This window comes from Antedon mediterranea, chromosome 2 (assembly GCF_964355755.1).
Source record: "Antedon mediterranea chromosome 2, ecAntMedi1.1, whole genome shotgun sequence".
In the NCBI taxonomy this organism is placed as follows: Eukaryota; Metazoa; Echinodermata; class Crinoidea; order Comatulida; family Antedonidae; genus Antedon; species Antedon mediterranea.
In genome coordinates this window covers 23,766,747-23,787,316 of record NC_092671.1, presented here as the reverse complement: position 1 = coordinate 23,787,316, position 20,570 = coordinate 23,766,747, and the positions used below count along the sequence as shown (strand labels likewise).

The window sequence follows — 20,570 nt, the reverse complement described above, 5'->3', positions numbered from 1 at the left end:
TGCAAGAGAGTAGATATTGCATCATCAACACCTATAATTCTACAGTACGCTACATAAAGTAAGGTTTCAATAAACTAATAATACATCTTAAAATAACTTCTCAAAACACTTTGTAATAATTTGGGTTAAAGCAAACGGACGGTAATCATTTAAACTTCGGCTTTGTTTATTGGCGCAGTTATAGAGTACTTCCACATACGTGGAACACAAAAATAACTTAATGACCAATTATATAATCTACAAAAAATAGGCATATGTTGTTATAGCAAGATCTTAAAATATTGCCTGTAAGCTTACTGTATCTGACACTGCTGCTTTGTTTGGCTTAACACATTTAAGTACTTTCTAAACTTAGAAAAGATAAAATTTATGTACATCATCATTAATTTGGTCATCAGTATCAAATCTATTAAAAAATATGTTTAATTTATTTACAAAGTCCAATGATGGCCCGGCTAGGCTGGGCATCAGTGCTAGTGGCTTAAGTTAGGTAGGTTAGATGCTCGGAAAACTTAAATTATATAGCTGTATTACAAGTAATACAAGTCAATAAAACAATGATCAATTAAATATTAGTAATGTGTTACATACAAACATTTTTCTATGTTAATAGTAAGCTTGTTTATTTCTCAAAAAGTACGATTTTAATGAGTGTTTATAGTCTTTTATTAGTAATTACCATGTTTTATCTATATATTTTAATTAATTTTTTTTTTTAAATTGTAAATGAAAGCAAATATGGTTTTATATTGAAATCAATCATAGAAAGGGAAAAAATATGCATACAAATATTTTATATATAAATCCAAAGGCAAATTACTGAAAAAAAATGACAATGATGTGGGTATCAGTGGCTGGATCTCAATCGAGATAAATAAAAAAAAAGCGAAAAGCTAAATCAAAACGATAAAGTAAAACAGTCAGAAAAGTTAGCAGAGCTTTCGGGCAATACTAGCCCTTCATCAGTGCAAGTGAATATATCAGTGCATATATATACATATAAAACAGAAAATTACAATAAAAGTGGGACGAACCTACACAAGAAAAAAAAAAGTAAGCTTAAAAATAATCAATCCATTAATCAACCAGCAACTGCCTATGTTTATGCAGTGTGACAACAAAAATGCCAATTTCAACACGATAAGGCTTTGCAATTTGAGTATAGGATCAGCAAATATAATGCTCTTCTTAATTTCTGGTGTCAACCATGGACAATATTTGTATAGCTATTAGTCAATTTATCATATTAACATTATTAAAAGAAAATGACACAATCGTGCATCTTGCGTCGACAGGAACACAGGCTTTAGCAATACCTATTGTAATTATGGTAACCAGTTTGTAGTATTACTTCAATGTTTGTTGCATATACCACCTGTTGAATGCCTAGTTGCTGGTAACAATGTTTTATTTCCTTGTAGACAGGATATGCTAGTCTTACAAACAATATCAAACATTCAGAGGATGGTCCAACTGAACAATTCTTGACCACATTTGGTGTCATCACATGACGAGTAAGCTTCCTTACTATTATAACAATTTTATAATTTATAATTTAATTTCTTCTGTTGATAACCTTAAACTGTTGGTTTAATATTAATGTCACTAACAATTTAAGGTGGGATTTGTTTCTTCGGAAACAAACTAAAGTTCTGTCTGTGAAATGGATCATGAGATATCAATACGGAGTATGCTTTCCAGTGTGGCATTAAAATTATTCTTGGGAAAACATGAACCTCATATAGAGTGGATACATAATTCATAATTCCTCAGTCACCTGTTCCTATGTCTGTTGTCAGGTGTTAAAAAATGTATATTTTTCATAAATGATTCTAAATAATTATCTACTATTACAAGAGAATAAAGACTCACTTCAGTTATAATTTCTCGGTTTCTTGTAAGCAATTCTGGTAGGTTATTCATCATACTCTCAAGTGCATGAAGTCCACCTTTTGCTTGGACTGCAAGTGATTTTTCAACAACAGATTGTGGTACACTTTGACCACTAAGATCTTCAATAGAGGCTGGTAGGTTTAATGACACAAGAATGCTAGTAACAAATAAAACAGTAATTTAAATTTGGATTAAATTAGGTTTTTAGAATAAAGAAGTATTAAAGATTAGAGAAAATGGGTGGGCTTAAACATTATAGTGTTCCAAAAAAAATATTGGTTAACATGAATAACTATTATGTGACAATAAAATGATGCATTCAAAAACAAATTTGAAATAACAAATATTTTTCAGGGGGACAATATATCTTTAAAACTGTTACATCAACAAGAGAGCAGCGTTTCTTGTAAGAAATATTTCTTTTTTATAGTCTTTTAACAAAATCTGAAAAAAATGCTTAGATATCAGAAGGATTGGAATGTTAAAAGCAGTCAACATAGCCAGATAGTTTTTGCCTTTTATTGAAATGGTAGCTTATTGTCTCTAGTCTCCTAAACTAATTGATTTACTGTTTACTAACTGTCCAGAATGTGTTTGCGACGTTAATGTTCTTGATCCTTTTTCTAGTTTTTCCGACCACTGTGTGGTGGATTTCAAAATTTGCGGTTTCCTGAGAGAATCCTTTTGCACATGAATGGAGTATGGTCAAATTTTTAACCAAAGATAATGGAAATGTGTCAAAGTAAAATTTTATTTCCCTTTTTGACATACGGCATAATCTTGGTTGATTTTGGTGTCACTTTATTAGCCTTTAGCAAGACACATCTGGCAGTTGCACAGAACATTGATTATCACTGGAACAAATTACAACTAGAATTTAATTCGTCACTTTGATGAATTATAGGTGATAATTTTTATAATTTTATTGACATTCATATTTTTGAAACATGCATGTATGTTAACATACAATCGGAAAATGTTGATGTAGGCCACCCTATTATTATACGTTTATAGTGCTGAGTTGTGGCTGTTATACAGTATGCCATATACATTATGTACAGTATATACTGTATATCTATATACAGTGTAGCATAGGTGAAATTACGGACATTATCAAAATAAAGTTGTGAATAACAATATCGAAAGATAATGAATTGAGCAATAAAATATAACAATTGGAAGAAAATTTGGCATGTAGAAGGGCGGAGCGCACTCTTTAAAAATTGTATAACTTTTACGAAAGAGATGAAAAAACTACTTTTTAACTTCAACTGGCTATATGATAACGTCACAACATCCGATAGGCTTAATTTTTATATGAATACATATCTACATTGCACCAGCTCTCATAATAAGTTCAGAAGAGCTGTAAGGTATTCAAATTTAATGAAATTACGTAACCACCGTTATTTAAATTTTAAGACATGATGAGGTCATCCAAATGAAAATCTTGGCAACTCATAAGTGACATAATTGGTTGAGGTAGAATATATTAACAATTAAAAGAAAATCGATCACAGATAAGCGAGTTGCGCTCTGTTGAATATGGTGGTCTAAGACAAAAGGGGAAAAAACCCTATTTTAAAAATTCATGTGGCCAAATGATGATGTCATACCATTTTGTACTTCTAATGTGTATATACATTTATATCTACAACTCATTGGCATCCATTGTGAAGAGTTATATTCATTTTAAAAAGGCCTTATTTTTTACTATTTTTAGCACTTTTGTACAATTAATGTGCGCATTTTGTCATTTTTAATGTGCTCGTATAGCACTATTTTAAGTCGAAATGAACTCAAATTGGTGAATGTACCAAGGAAGATGAGTAGAATGCAATTTGTACAAACAAATTGTATTTTTTACGCTTTCTATGTACAAACGCTCAAAAACGTGTTTTTGCGCAGTAAATTTTTAAAACATGCAAATGGCCTAAATTCATGCTCTAAATTTTAAATCAAAACGTAATTTTGAGCTTTTAAAATTTTAAACGCGCGATTTCACGCGCATGACCCTACGTGCGCATGCGTTTTTATTTGCTAGTATTTTTACCCTTGACCAGAAGTTTACGTGTAGTGATTTCATTAATATGTGATAATGAATTATGGAGATATGATTGATAATGTGATTTCACAAAATGGCGTATAAATGACGTCGCGGATGAGCGATCACGCTGAAAAGCTTATTAGGACAAAGTAAAGTATTTGAAAGACATTGTGAAATTCTTGTGATCATTGCCATTCAACTTTTTGAGATAATTGTTACACAAAAAGTGTACAGAAAGAAGAATATTTTAATTTAAGTACAATAACAATAGGTGATTATTTTATTCTAAATGATCACCTAATTACTAAAACCAATGACCCAAGTCTGACAATAGAGAGATAAGACATAGATGTGGCATTGCAATGAAAAATAGTAATTTCTGCTCATAGACCATACCTACTCAACTAGGTTTGACAATACCTGTGCAATATTATTCATAGTAGCACGGGACTTCCTAAATTTTTCTCAGTAATGCTCGGTCAATTGTTAATAAAATAAATGAATTTCAAGCTACAATTTTAAAACATCGTGTTGACATAGCTGTGATAACTGAATCGTGGCTTAATGAGATCAATGAATGCATAGCACAGATTCCCAGATTTACATGTATTGCTAAGAACAGAACTGATAGACAAGGCGGAGGTGTCGCGATTTATGTAAATGAGCATTTCACAACGTAAGTGCCAATCGAGCATAGACCGTGTTGTTTTGAATGTTTGTGGACAAGGATTACCATGCCTTGTGTATGTAAATATCCGGTACTCTATGTTGGGGCTATTTACTACCCACCTTCCGCTGCAGGCAGTGGTGATCTTTTAGCTCACATAGTTGATACTATTGACTCAATACGCACTATTAACCCTACTGCGCCTATATTGGTACTTGGAGATTTTAATGATTTACAAACTGAGGATTTTACCATTTTACTGGGAATGACCCAAGTCGTCAATTTTGCTACACGCGATGATGCTATATTGGATAAAGTGTTTGTGAATTTCCCTGATTTGTTCCACGAGCCTAAGCATTTACCGCCTCTGGGACGTAGTGACCACGATTCTGTTTTATTAGAACCTCGGATTTGTTTGCCACAAAAAACGCATTACAAAATTACCACGAGACTCTTTAAAGAATCGTCTGTTAGGAAGTTTGGTGAATGGATCACACAGTATGGTTGGCTCCAAGTGTATAATGCGAATGATTGTTCTAGTAAAGCCGACGAACTTCAATCCATACTTAAAGGTGAATTTTCGAAAGCGTTCCCGACCTCTACTAAGCGCAGGAGAGTATCTGAACCGCCGTGGTTAACACAGAGTGTTAAGAACGTCCTGGACAAGCATCAAGAAGTATTTATTAAGTATGGAAAAAATGATGAATGGAGACGACTTCGCAATGCTGCACAAAGAGCAATTACAAGTTTGAAAGTTAATTTTTATGAGAGCTCGATTGCTAACCTGAAAAGTAATAACCCGTCTGGCTGGCATCGTGCAATCCAGAAATTATGTAATCTTAAACCTAAACCACAATTTAAGATACCTGGTCTTGGACCACGTGATACAGTGGAGGAAATCAACGCTCACTTTGCCAGTGTTTGTCGTCAACTTTCATCCCTTGACAGGAAAACACTACCTGCATATTTACCATCAGCCGAACATCCAATTATTTATGTTGGTCAAGTGCAAGCAGAACTCAACAAGTTGATTGTTAGTAAGTCAGGACACCCAGATGACTTACCGTTGAAGCTCATCAAACAGTTGGGATTGCTCCACCTTTAACCAGTGTATTTAATTGCGCTTTGAAAGAAGGATTATTCCCAGACCCATGGAAGACTGCGACGATTATCCCTTTACTAGACTAAATCTGCTAGTAGTTGTAATGATTTAAGACCTATCTCATTGACCCCCCTTTTTGCTCGCGTTTTCGAATCGTTTCTTGTGAAATGGATTGTTGAAGATACCAGTGGTAAACTGGATTCAAAACAGTTTGGAAGTCGAAAAGGTGCATCAACGACCCACTACTTGATCAGCATGATTGACTCGATTGTTAAAGACCTTGAGGGAGGTAATAAGTATGTTAACCTTTGCACCATCGACTTTACTAAGGCTTTCGATCGTGTAGATCATTCTGTACTTATTTGTAAAATGATAGATATTGGTGTTAGACGATCCATTATTCCCACCGTCTGCAGCTTTCTTACTAACCGTACTATCAACACCAAACACGACAATGTAGTTTCTTCTATTGCCCAAATTACTTGCAGCGTCCCTCAAGGAACTAAATTAGGCCCCATTCTTTTCCTCATCCTGATTAATGATGCTTGTTTAGAAAGCTGCAGACGGTGGAAATACGTAGATGACTTAACTTTAAGTGAGATGAATAGAATTGGTGATAATTCAAATATGCAGTGTTTACTAGATGACTTTAACGAATGGAGTAACAATAATAACATGTTACCTAAGCCATCCAAGTGCAATTCTATGCAAATTAGTTTTCTTTGTCGTGATGTTCCTCCTCCCAATTTCTCCATCAATGGTGTTGATCTTGAGGTAGTTGGTCATATGTTACTATTAGTAATGACTTAAGATGGAATCTTCATGTTAATGATATCGTACGTAGGGCTTTGTTAGAATATGCTTGTCCTGTGTGGCATGGTTACCTAACTGGGGAGAAGTCTCGTGCTATTGAGAGAATCCAGAAACGAGCTCTTCGAATTATACTAGGGACTGATCACATGTATGAAGAGGCGTGCGAGATTGTCGGTGTCCCATTGCTTGCGACGAGGAGGGTGGGTCTGGTGTTGTCTTTTGGTGAGAAACTTCTTGCCTCTGACATATTTCGGAATATGCTCCCTCATTTTCGCGAATATGATGTCGGCCTTCGGTCTCGCCCCCTCCTTCGTATTCCGTTTGGCAGAACTGAGCGATTTAAGAAATCACCTGTTCCTACTATGTCTAGACTGTTAAATAATGTTTTGTAAGGTTTTTTGATTATCTTCTTTTTTAAATATTTTTTTTTTTTAACCTGTTTTTATCATGATTGTATTTAATATTGTACGACTACGGTTTCAGCCATTGGCTGTTTGTGTCATTTGAATAAAGATATACCGATATAATATAAGACATGTGGGACAAGGCTGCAATTGAAGCAGTGATTCCGGCTGCAGTCAATACAAATTTGTGGTATATGACAGGGAATGTTAACATCACTGTTAGCAATGTTATTATGACATTTTTTCCTCACTATTTTGTCATTTTGATTGGTTACTTGGACTGCACATAGAGGAAAAGTCAGGAGTCTGAGGAATGTGATTAGTATTGGGAGATTCCACAAATTAAAAAGCTGCCTACCAAGGATAAATGTAATATGATCTACAAATTAAATTTCCATGATCAATAACATACTTTTTGAACTACTGTTATACTATTATAAAAACAACTGGATTTTGGATGGCTGCTATTCAAATGATTACTTTGTTCAAAAAGGTACACATAATGTAAAGATAACATATAGAAAGTTTGATATATATGAAGTTATATATTTACCTATCCAATAATTGAGTACTTTCTCGCACTTTACTAATTTCCCTGTTAATTATTTCAGATCTGCGACTTTCAAATGCATTTAAAGCTTCATGAACAACCAATGGCACTAGTTTCTCAAATAAATCTGAAAGTAAATACAATACTGTATTAGTCAGTGAAGGATTAGCTACAGTAGGTACTCCTAGTAGCATACAATTGGACCAAAGTCGGCCCTAAACCATCTCGGTCACAGTAAAATCGGCCCTGTATCAAGTAAGCCTCATGTCAAATTAGTCAACTCATGATTCTTTTATTTTGAAATATAATATAGTTGTTTTGTTTGAATTAATAGTTTTATGGCTTGACTAGTACAAATGAAATAAATTTGAAACTTCAGCGAATAAACGAAAGTCAACATAGTTAGTTGAATTTGGCAGATTGTTGATAGATTGGTAGTTGATAGGCCCAAAAACGAAACCCACCATATAATACGTTATTACATAAGGAGGAACCGACTTTCCAGATTTTATGTATCAGACTCGGAAAGTAATCAGTTCAACCAAAGTAACAGCTTGCCACATATAAGCCTCTGGCAACTACATTTTCTTAACACATAAAGTTTGGAAATAATATATGAAACATAAATCATAAACTCGCCATCGAAAATAATGAGAAGCCTTCTAATATAGCTGTTCAGTACGAGCTTGGTATCAATATCAATAAAACACAAACAACAGACACATGTCGTACTGTAATTTTTTTATGATAAAATATGCCAAATTAGTGATGTATCGATGTATATAAATTTTAAAAAAAGGTTTATAAAACTAGCATCAGCAACACACGCTAAATTTTAAGACCTACGCATGGTGGAAGCTACTAAAATGTCATGCATTTAGTGTGCTGTCTGTGTCACATGTGTGTGCGCTATGCTAGCCTACTCACAGACAGTAGACTAGCCTAGCCTACAGTAGGCATACTCTCTACTACTTACTAGTAACTAGTAGGTCAGCTAGTCTATACAGCACTGAGCAGTATGGTGGTAAAGAGAGAGACACCCTATTGGAAGATGGTTAACAAGCGGTGCTTTCTTCGTCTAGGCCTACAAAGAGGGTAATTTTATTTTTTCATATAATGTATATTATTATTATTATTATTATAGAACCAATAATGGTATTATTAATAATTATTAATACTAGAGGGTTCACTGGCTTCGCTCGCGCACCCTTTGGTGGGTGTACCCAAATGGTTCTCGAAAACATGACCAACTCCTCTGGAAATTGAAGCCCGGGTGACACCTATGCATATGTCTGATGAGTAATGCATGCTTTTTTTATGTTTCATGGTGGTCCATAAATTAGGTTTGCCAAAATATCGCTTCCAGGGTGATATAGCAAATTAGATATATTGTGGTAGGGCAAGTTATAAGGTAACGTGGGTATTCTATGTTGGACTGTTGTGAAATGCCATTAACGTTCTGATGAGGTAGTAAGAATGTCTCAATAGATTAAATTATTTGTAAACAAAATGTACATTAATTCTCCTGTAATGATGTAAAAACTTTACAACAATTGGTATTAATCATAAGAACGTAAGATGCAAATAATATAATTGTAAAGAACAGTGTATACATATAATATACATATTATATTATTATATATATTATCTGAACGTTACACACAGGAGGAAACTGTTAATAGGGGTTATCAATCACTGAAACAGTCCAACGTGACCGTACCAAAAGACCAAAATGAGTTCACCTTGCAACAACCTGGGCCCCGTTTCTGCTGCCAATCCCAAATATACCGTATAAATATACCGTATAAATATACCGTATAAATATACCGTATATATACCGTATATGAAATTCGTGCACCGTTTTCCGCTACACATACTTCGTGGGTGGGCTGTAAAAAAGTTGGCTTTCATTACCCAAAATGCATTTCGTGAGACGGAAGTATGGATTGACCTCTAGAGTCTCGCGTAGTGGGCCGGGTCACATATACGGTATATTTTGAGTGCAGCAGAAACAGGGTACGAAATATATGGTATATTTTGGAATATACCGTATAATATCCACATGAGACCCGTTTCTGCTGCCAAAAAATATACCGTATATAAAATATACCGTATATATACGGTATATTTTTGGCAGCAGAAACGGGGCCCTGGTTTCAACTATTTTCTCTCTTTTATACACAAGGGAGCAGTTAAAATAATAGATTTGACCCTAAAGGTGACTGGAAACAGGCACTTTCCATCAATCAATACAGTGTCCCTTTGGAAGAGAGAAGAAAAAAACAGATAGTAGTAGTCATAGCCATTTCAGTTTTTTGTTTATTTTAGTAACGGACCGCGCGCGCGCGAGCGTGTGTGAAGGTACAGTAGTTAAAAATTAAATTATACTGCAAATTAATAAAGATCAAATTAAATATACGCCATAAATAATCGGAATATATTGTGGGGAATAGTATTATAAAATTACATTTGAGATTTGATGATAAGACATTTTGTTTAAAATCAAGTGAAATCTCGATAGCTGAGTTTTATTGAGTAAGCTGGCAGGAATAACTGTAGGCTATCTGTGTCCCGTTAGGACCGAGATGTCTGCCCATGTTGCAAGCCGTAATGTCTTCTTTCTTGGGCCCACTCTGTCACAGCAGTTAGTTTCAAAAGATGTTTAAATTAAATAATGTATTAATAATTATTAGGATGGTATTTATTTGAATAAACGCCTCTCCAATAAAACATCACTTTGAATAATAATCCCCCCACCCCCCACCCAACCCAACTATCTAATAAACGTCCATCCACATTTATAATAACACAATTATACTATTTGTAGTAGAATTCATCGTACTGTTATCTACAATTTACCAAGCATTTGTTATTCTTTTTTACCACTTTTCATATCTATTAGTATTAGAGGATTTCATTTTATTATAAATGTAACATATATCCCTCGAATAAGCACCTCCCTCAAATGAACTCCGCCTCCCCAAAGGGCCCAACCAAACAATAAACACTATACTTTAAAATGTTATTAATCATCTAAAACACTGTGAAACAGAGTAGTTTAGTTTTACGAATGTCAAGCATTTTCAATAATGGTAACCGACAGAAAACGTACAAGAACATCATTATCATTCCGAGAACCATCGTCTACACTTCCTAGAGGGGGAGTGAGCGAAGCGAGCTCACCCTCTAGTATAGATAAAATGTGGTTTTTAGTGTAAGCCCAGGTTCATCAAATTATATTTATCTCCACACAAGTTGTGTTCTATTGATAATGATAATTTACATTTCTGTTTTGAACGAAGCAATACAACAAAAACAAGAATACTTGCAGGAGCCTGGGCAAGACATCTACAAATCAGTTTTGCAAGATATCGCATATATTTAAAAAAACTATTGTTCTTTTCAATATATAGCATTATTTTGAGATCTATCATCAAGCTGCATCAATTTTTTCAAATCATAATTTTATGCCCAGGAATCGCAATAAAAAAATTATGTGGTCTCACCGATTTAATGAAATCAAATTTAATAATTTGTTCACAAACAACTATCATGTTAAACCAAATTCAGTGCTCATAAATTACATTTTTCCATGCACCAGAAGAGTTTAAAACCATTTTAATATTTCAACCATGTGTTGCTTGAGACTTGATTTTGGTATTAAAATATAAATAAATATTTTTATTAGCTGTAGTATTTTACTAATATCAACATTTCAAAACTCACCAATTGATTTAGAATTCATAGGTTTTGAGATTGCTGTAGGCTTTGCAATTACTGCTGAATCAATTGGTTTAAGAGCTGCAGGTTCTGGAACAACTTCATGATAGATAAAGTCGTTGTCCTTTTTTGCTGCTGCAAGTGACCTTTGTATTGTACCTTGCAAGTCTGTGAAATCAAGCAGGGTACCACCAACAGCTGCAGCGTCAGCTAACAGTTTTTTTGCTTGCTTTTAAAAACAAAAGATGAGATTTTTACTTTTTTTAAATAGTACCTATGCATTAGTTTGAATAGTATTCCTAAAGTCAATATTTCAGATATAGCAAATGCATGCTGTTGACCATTAAAAAAATATATAATAAAAAATGTTAGTTTGAGTTACCGCTGTGATTGCGGTTACCATCAATTATCTGCAATTCCAGATTGTGACCACTTAAGTTAAATGAGTGGCAAAACATCTAGGTCAGTCTACTTGGGCAATTCCAATCATCCCTCTTGACATGCAGGCATACCTGGCAAAATGTCAACCAATCAATTAGTAATAAAATATACCTTACTTCATTTTACCTGTAATCTAGAAATTTCTTCACCAAATGCCTGTGCATTTTTTGCCACACTTGCTTGGTATTTTTGGGCAAGAGCTTGAAGGTAAGAGTGTTTAGCAGTTACAGTTGTGATCCAATCCTTTGGAAGAATGCCCTTTACATTAAGCTTCTGACATTGTTTCATGGCATCTTGATACAGGTTTGATGTTGCGTGGGCCACTTTAGCCACTACTGAATCTTTCATTTTATCTAACAAAGGAAATTGAGATATGTACATACAAATTTACTATTTGAATTAGATTTAAATGGTGACTCCTCCTTCCGGTGGGTGGTCGATGACGCAGTAAATAACCAGACACCGATTGGTTGAATTTCGTCTCTGCATATAGTGGTGTCTAATATATCATGGCAACTGTAAGATCATGATAATTAACTTGCTCTTCCTGCAGGTTTATATAGAACATCATGATAAAGAAACTCACGATTATTTCTTAAATATGTCAATCAAGATGGTGTGAAAATGAAAGTGATGTTTCAGTTTTAATGGAAGGTTACCCTAATGTGATGCTCACCATGTAAAGTGATCTTTGGAAAAGCGCTATATAAATAACAATGTTAAACTAACCTTGTCTAGCCTTTTTTAAGAAACTCTCTTGTGCTTGTGCAATCATGATTAAACTCAGTGATTTTAGAACATCTGGTTGTAGGTCTTGTGTGCTTATCTTAGATTCATATGACCACACCATGCTATCTAAATGTTCAAATATTCCAGCTGCACTCTGTGTCAAAACATTATTTATTTTAAAACAATTTGAAATTACAAATTGTTTAATATTTTTAATAGAATTTCAGTAGGTGTATTTGTCATTGATTTTTTTAAAGGTTAGAATAAAAGATACTGTTATACAGTACTGAATTATAGCAATCTGCTTAAGGAAAACACAGTTCTTTAAAATCTGAATACAAATGTGGTATTCTTTTATACAATGATAATTAAAGACAATTCTCTACATTTCCTCAGTCGATTTTAAAGTCACAAACTACATATTTAATCAATCTGAAATGGGCCTATTGTGATAATTTTTCCTTTTTATATTAACATTTTTTTTTAATACTGTAAGTCGATTTTGATCATTTAACGGCCCGCTATGAATACTGGATGCATCACGCTCATGAATTGATATGCTCGATTCACTTTTATAATTTACCCACTTTCGTGAAATAACATAGCCTAGCATCTATAGTTGGGGTACACTATTTGTACGTTACCGCTGTTACCAGGTTAGGAAGAGAGCCTCACCCTAGCGTAGGTGAAGCATGCCCAGCGATTTACGGTGCATTGATTTGTCTTTTTATCATAATTGACCATAAAATGTACACTTATGAAAAGAAATTAAATAGTTTGCATGGAAAGTGTCTTTAATATCTAAAAAAACTGGGAACCTATGAAGCAAGACAATTGGAACCCTTTAACATATTTTCTATTTTGCAAATGTTGCAGAAATTAGAAAAATTAATATCTGGCTCTATTTATGAATTTTAAATAGAATATACATTTGATATCATAATTTCCAATTCCTTTAACTTATTCATTTAATTCAATAAAATGTGTAGTAAGAATATAATGAATTACCTGGAAATGCTTTGCTGAAACTTTTAATCCTCTGTCATCATCTAAACTTTGTAAAGCTGCAATGTTACTATGCACTGCTGCCAAGTTAAACAAAACACACACTTGTTCATATCCCAATGACACAACGCCTACAGTAAAAACCAATTTGGAAAGAAAAATTTGACTTTAGATTGAATTATTTAAAAAAGTCTTGCAATTCACGTAATTCATTTATTTATTTCAGACTTGTAACTTAATATTTTAAACCACAACAAATTTTGGTTAAGAAATAATATGTGTACAGCCAAATCAAAACCAGGCATTTGTCGTAAATGTGACATTTTGAGTTTTCAAGATATTTGTACAGAGCACATAATTTGCTTTAAAATACTGAAAAAATTATTCAATTTGGTCAAGTATTTTTAGAGTTATGATACAATAAGTAAAGAAATACAAGTAAGAATTCATTTTTATTTAGCAGTGAAAAATGCATTCAAAGTTAAACAATTGTTCAAACAGGAAGTTTAAATGTGCTGGCAGACAGCGACTCATGTTCACCTTGACAACGCTAACTTCTAGTATACCTATGACTTTGAAATTTAGCACAAATGTAACTAATACATTTTTATATAATCATTGAAATTTTCAAAGAAATCCAGTAACATTAACATTGTCAAATGAGACTTCAAATAACAACATACGTTAGTAAACTTTTTTTTACTAAACTTATGTTATGTGTGAGGCTTGTAATAACTATAAATAAGTACTGTACTATTAATAAAGTGACAATAAAATACAACACATAGAAATGAACCAAAATTAATGATACACAGACAGTTGATTGTGTTTGATGTGTTTAAATTTATTTACAATTGGTACACTTTAAATTATAAAATTTTGGTCATTTTAGGCTGCGTGTTACAACAACAGTATTATCATCTTTTCGATACAATTATTTCACGGTTTTATTCAGGGTTACGTTGCATAATAGAATACATGTGTCATGTATCATCAGAATCAAAGTCATTTTTGTAAAGTTATATTAAGCACCGTATCACCATTATTGGAGTTCTTTGAGAAGAGAAAGTAGCAACAGCATCACCACCACTGTCAAAACTATTATTGGTATTACATTACAGTATTACCAATCAAGATCTGAAAACAGAATGAAAAATTAAATTAAACTTTTTTAAACACATTTAAAAATCATTTTTTTGGGCTAGGCCTAGACCAAGGTATGCTAGGTGGTTTTACTAGGCTAACTTGAAGTACTAAGCTGGCATACAGTTCATCTCTTATCTTATGCCTAGGCTAGGCCTAATATTTTGATCAAAAGTGTTTCTGTGTTCACCAAACTGAGTGTGTCGCGCTAGAAAGTCATTTCGTACTTTCTAACCTCTTGTTGTTTATGATTCGCTAGTGAAGCCAATATATCTACTTTTCATATTATATAAATCATTAAACTATTCTATGTTGTTTTATTATTATCTAGGATGCATAAATAGCAAGTATGAATTAATATTGAATGTTTTTTACAGTAAGAAAGTTTTGTTAAAACCTTACCGCTTCCTCAGTGTACTTTGAATAGCTGTTAAAGGCAAATTTAACGCTTCATTGACTTGAGCCACTCTGTTAGCCAATCAAATTGCCTGTTTCAGGATTCCGTAGCAACAAGACTGGTTTGCTTATACCAAAAGGTTATTAAAGAATGTGTTTGATTGGCTATACTATTATTTTACATGACCTACAACCTTTATCTTTGGAAAGATTTTTTCACGAGCTTTCTAAAAATACCACACATTAAGGGGTCTTCTCATAATCAAAGAGGTAAAAGTTGGTTAGAAATAGACACAAATTACAGAATAGAACTTGATTTTTTCACCAAAGACGAAAAAGGGGGTCTCATTAAAATGTTATTTTCATTGATTTATACTTATAATTTCTTTAAAATACATAGATTTTTGGAATCTACGGTAAATTTTCTGTAAGATTATTTAAAAAACTAAAAATGGTCAAGATATAGGTTTTACACATTCAGAAGCATTTTACAGAAATCCCTTGCTGCCGACAAACGCCTGGTTTTGGTTTGGCGGTACACATATTCAGAATTGTATGATATTGCATTTGTTGTTAAAATTTAAACTTCTTCAGGGTGATACTTACTCTGCTTTTTTGCTCCTCCTAAGAGAGACCCTTTGTCAAATGCATCTTGCCAAGTAAATTTAATAACAGCCTAAAATACCAACAAAAAAAAGGAGGAAAGGATCAACGACTTTGTAAATTTTATTTTAAAAAAAAACACAATTATTGCAAAGCCAAATAAATTTTAAGTTAAATCTATTAACTAAACCGTATCAACCAAGAGTAGATACCTATTGCCATTTTATAAGTACAGTACTTATTTTTGATTTCAATAAAGTTATTGTCGTAACAACCGTTGATGATGTAGACCAGTCCACCGCTTATGTAGTTAAACCTCCAGCTACCGTAATGTAAAAATACCAACAGCTAACATAGTGACCACCTTATTAAAAGCAGCCATCTTGTAAGTGACCGCCTTCCCAAAGCAACCATCAAAAGCGACCAAACTTGTCCGTGACTACCTCTCTTTAAGCAAGTGCAAGTGACCACACCTATAAATTTACCATATTTTGCAAGCTACCACTTCCCCAAAGAGACCACCCATCGTAAGCTACCCCTTCCCTAAAAGCAAATATCTCATAAGCAACCACCTTCCCAAAGCAACCATCCTTAGAGAACACCCTCATTGGTGACCACCTCTTGTAAGCGACCACTTTACATATAGTATGGAACCTCCTCTCCTAAACTCAATGATGTAAGCAAATCCCAAATAGGTTGATGTACCGCAAACTGTAAATCAACATATTGATTTCGCGATGCAAACCTTCAAATAACATTACCCAGCTCAACAGGGAGCCATTACATAAACTTGTGAGAAGTTTTAGACGTTTATTAGAATAAAAATAATAATAATAAAGACATAAGTTTCTCTAGATTTCATAATAAATCAGGCGTATAATTTATACACTAACAAATAAATTTAAATACGGATATAAAAAAATAGTATTTCGTTTCATTTCCCAAGGTGAAACGCAAGTGCTATAGACGAGGTATCAAAGACCACCGAGCCATATATACTGTACACCTGAATAAAAGTTTAAGAAAGATTCCTCCATGTATTTACAATGCAGTAACCACTTTGGTGCAGATAGATTATTACATACCGCAATGAATCATAATTTTTTTTCTTAGTTTCATAATAAATCATACATATGATGCATACACTTTAAGAAAATGAAATGCAAAATAGGGGTTCCTGAGCATTCTGACGATCTTATTAATTTTAAATTGAGCATATTTTTCACCATTTTGTAAACTTACAGTTACTCGTGCCCAGCCTGTCACTTTTGAAGTGCTTGACAGTATGATGTGGTTGAAAGTTGAAAAGTGAAGTGATTTTCCCCGATTTTTTATTTAGATCCATGCCTACCCAAAAATTGGTTATTTCCCCCAGAAAATCTGGACAAGTTAGAGAGAGAGTCTTAAAAAGATGTTTTACATGCAAATGTCAGTGAAAAAGTCTACTTTATTAACAAAATAATCGTAGGCCTAGGTGGCTAGGCTATACCACGCTGGAAAGGTGTCTGACATTACTCATTGTTTATTACTGAACATTTGTCTATTAATTATCGTCTATTGTTATCGTCCTAGTGTAAATGGGCCTTTAGCATGCAGTATCATGATGTTAAATTCTATGTGAACATTCTTCCTGCTAACGTGATATTCAATATCACGATAGTACGAAAGCACGTTAAAATCTTATGTGAACGTGCCTAACGTCTAGGAAATGAGTAATTGTTATTAATGTCCCATATGTCGCTGTTACAAAAAATAAAGCTTTGTTTTAAATCTATTGTCACTAGGATGCTCATTGTCTAAGAAATGAGTAATTGAATATTAACACCTCATATTCATTGATTTACACATGCAAATTTAATACAGTATGTCCCTGTTAAAAAAAAAGTTTTTTATTATAGACAATTTTAAAAATAGTGCCGGGCAGGAGCATGTTGGTGACGGGTGGGGCTGACCAGCATGGTAAGAACCCTGAATCGGACACTAGTGACTCTTTATAGAGTTGGGAAAAGCAAAGTGGCAGCATAAGACTGCAATTTTACATACCATGTCTTCTGATACAGGTAATTTTGCATCCATCACAGCAAGCTGATCATAGTATCTATGGAATAAAATCAAGTACTTGTCAATCTAATGAGCAAATATATATTCATAATAGAATCAATATTTTTTAAGTAGTTTATCGACTGCTGCTTTTACAGATTTTTTTTAGAGCTTTTCCAACTTTCGTAAGTCCTTTATTGACACCCAAGTGTTTAAGGTGATATCGTAAATAATGTTGCCGAACTTCTGACAGCATAACCAAATTAAAATAATCATCATCAGTGCAATTAAATACGGTATGTATTCATTAGACCTTTATACAGGTGAGTATTTAAATATTCAGATAGATTTTTTTGTTAGGAAGTTAATTGTTTAGAGATGGGTTTTTCAATTTTAAATATAGGGCTTCTTGTATTAGGTGATCATTTAAAATAAAATGATCACTTATTGTTATTGTATGAAATCTTTATTCTTCTTATTCTTCTTCTTTATTTCTCTCTGTACACTATTTTGTGTAATGATTATCTCAAAAAGTTAAGAGCGGTTGACTACAAATATCAACCGATTTCATTAAAAAGTGGCCAAATGTCAAAAAATGGATTTTCCTCATACTTTGGTAATTAATCACACTTTAGGTAATATAAGAAAACTTAAATATTTAGAAAAAAAATTAATGGTTGCCATGATACAGGTGTGTGATTTCCCCCCCCCCCCCCCCCCAAAAATGCAAATTTTATCATTTTGGCATGTGAATTTTGACATTATTTAGATATGGCACCTTAAAAACGAAAAAGAATTTGTTAATTGTTTTTGTGAAATCTTTTTGTACCAATCATGCTCTAATGTAAACAAAAATTTACGTAAATCAATTATTGATTTTAGGAAATACCATTATATTTCTTAGGGGTGTTTTCAGGAATTTCATACATGGAAATTTGTTTATGTTTTTCAAAGAGCTATAACTCTGATGGTAACGCTTCAAAAGCAACCATAGTGCAGGCTCTTGCGGTTTCCATTAAAATTATCGTGGGGATTCATGTAATTTCTGTGTAGTGTTTCTAGATAAATGGTTGAAATTTGCATTTTCTTATGTTATTTGTAATATAGAAATAGGTGGTATATATTTTTCAGTTCAAAATATTTTTTGTTTTAATGTTTTTGTGTTGTTGTGTTTTTGACATAATTTTTTAAAAAAAGAGTAGTAAACTGGAAGCCTATTGTCTGAAATTCAATGGGTTTGTATTTGATTAACTGTTTTTTATTTTTTATAAGCTAAATCATTATTTTTTAAATAACCTGATTAAAACTACAAAATGATTTTCAATGTTTGATTTTAGTATTCTTTATTTTTTGCATAAAAAAGAAAGGGACTGTAAATTATAAATGTAATCTTTTATAGTATGTATCAGATTAGATCATAGTTCAAGAATTTAGATTTTCACTCCGATGAAGTACATGTCTGACTGAGTTGTAGAAAAGTTAAATAGAAAAGACAACTTCAAATTTAATTCGTCACTTTGACGAATTATAGGTGATCATTTTTATCATTTTACTAAAATTAATTTTTTTTTTTTTTTACATGCACGTAATTTAACATATGAACGGAAAATGTTGATGTATGCCATCCTATTATACGCTTATAGTGCTGAGTTGTGCCTATTATATGCCATATACAATATGTACAGTATATAATGACTGTATATCTATCCATTTGCATTTTCTTATGTTATTTGTAATATAGAAATAGGTGGTATATATTTTTCAGTTCAAAATATTTTTTGTTTTAATGTTTTTGTGTTGTTGTGTTTTTGACATAATTTTTTAAAAAAAGAGTAGTAAACTGGAAGCCTATTGTCTGAAATTCAATGGGTTTGTATTTGATTAACTGTTTTTTATTTTTTATAAGCTAAATCATTATTTTTTAAATAACCTGATTAAAACTACAAAATGACTTTTCAATGTTTGATTTTAGTATTCTTTATTTTTTGCATAAAAAAGAAAGGGACTGTAAATTATAAATGTAATCTTTTATAGTATGTATCAGATTAGATCATAGTTCAAGAATTTAGATTTTCACTCCGATGAAGTACATGTCTGACTGAGTTGTAGAAAAGTTAAATAGAAAAGACAACTTCAAATTTAATTCGTCACTTTGACGAATTATTATAGGTGATCATTTTTATCATTTTACTAAAATTAATTTTTTTTTTTTTTTACATGCACGTAATTTAACATATGAACGGAAAATGTTGATGTATGCCATCCTATTATACGCTTATAGTGCTGAGTTGTGCCTATTATATGCCATATACAATATGTACAGTATATAATGACTGTATATCTATCCATTTTTGGACAAGAGGCAAGGGTTATAATTTGTGATTTGTAATTTTAAAACAAAAGTTGATTCAATGTACCGGCTTTTTCATACAAATAGTTTTAAAAAACCTATTTCTTTTCAAATTCACCCGTTTGTTTTTGGCGTTGCTGTTCTATTGTTATTCAAATTAAACTATTGTTAGTTGATAATTAGTTTTGTTAGTACCAGTGTGTGTCCTTCCTTATTTCATTCTGTACATAGGTATATACTTACAGAACATGCCTATTGATTTTCAGGTAAATTGATATATTGTTTGTCACAAAAGCTTATCTTCCGTACGATATATTAAATAGCACGCATTCTGTCTTCTTTTAACATGGGCATATTCTTTGATATGGACCAAAACATTAGTCGACTGGTCAAGCGTTTAAGCTTACTACATGGGTTAAGGCAGAGGCGCCGCAAATCGGCACAGCTTCAAGACACTCCTCGATAATTATTCTGGTCAATCTTGATTTTAGAAAGGTCATTGTTGCAATGCCGGAGTTGTTTGTATCCAAAAATTATTTAAACAAATTATTAACCCCAGCAGGATTGTAACAATGTAAAGCTAATACCTAAGACAAAAAAATGTATCTTTCAACATGCTCCGAGTCATCAGTGGATATATTTTGCCAAGTACTTCACTCAGTTTCTG

At 32.7% G+C, this 20,570-nt stretch overlaps 1 protein-coding gene across 4 annotated transcripts in view; it reads right to left on the bottom strand.

Moving 5' to 3' along the window:
* LOC140040736 (programmed cell death 6-interacting protein-like) overlaps positions 1-20,570 on the bottom strand; it is a 57,024-nt gene that overhangs the window by 25,888 nt on the left and 10,566 nt on the right. For 3 of the 4 annotated variants that reach the window (XM_072086893.1, XM_072086891.1, XM_072086892.1), the window contains exons 2-9: positions 17,557-17,611; positions 15,517-15,586; positions 13,375-13,502; positions 12,367-12,520; positions 11,764-11,990; positions 11,203-11,425; positions 7,480-7,603; positions 1,873-2,050 (exon numbers count right to left, since the gene is read on the bottom strand). In XM_072086893.1, the coding sequence (XP_071942994.1) occupies positions 1,873-2,050; positions 7,480-7,603; positions 11,203-11,425; positions 11,764-11,990; positions 12,367-12,520; positions 13,375-13,502; positions 15,517-15,586; positions 17,557-17,589 (1,137 nt within the window). In that variant the 5' untranslated portion in view covers positions 17,590-17,611. Of the gene's footprint in view, positions 1-1,872; positions 2,051-7,479; positions 7,604-11,202; positions 11,426-11,763; positions 11,991-12,366; positions 12,521-13,374; positions 13,503-14,411; positions 14,509-14,916; positions 14,940-15,516; positions 15,587-17,556; positions 17,612-20,570 lie in introns of those variants that run through there. The other variant, XM_072086894.1, reaches the window with a different exon arrangement.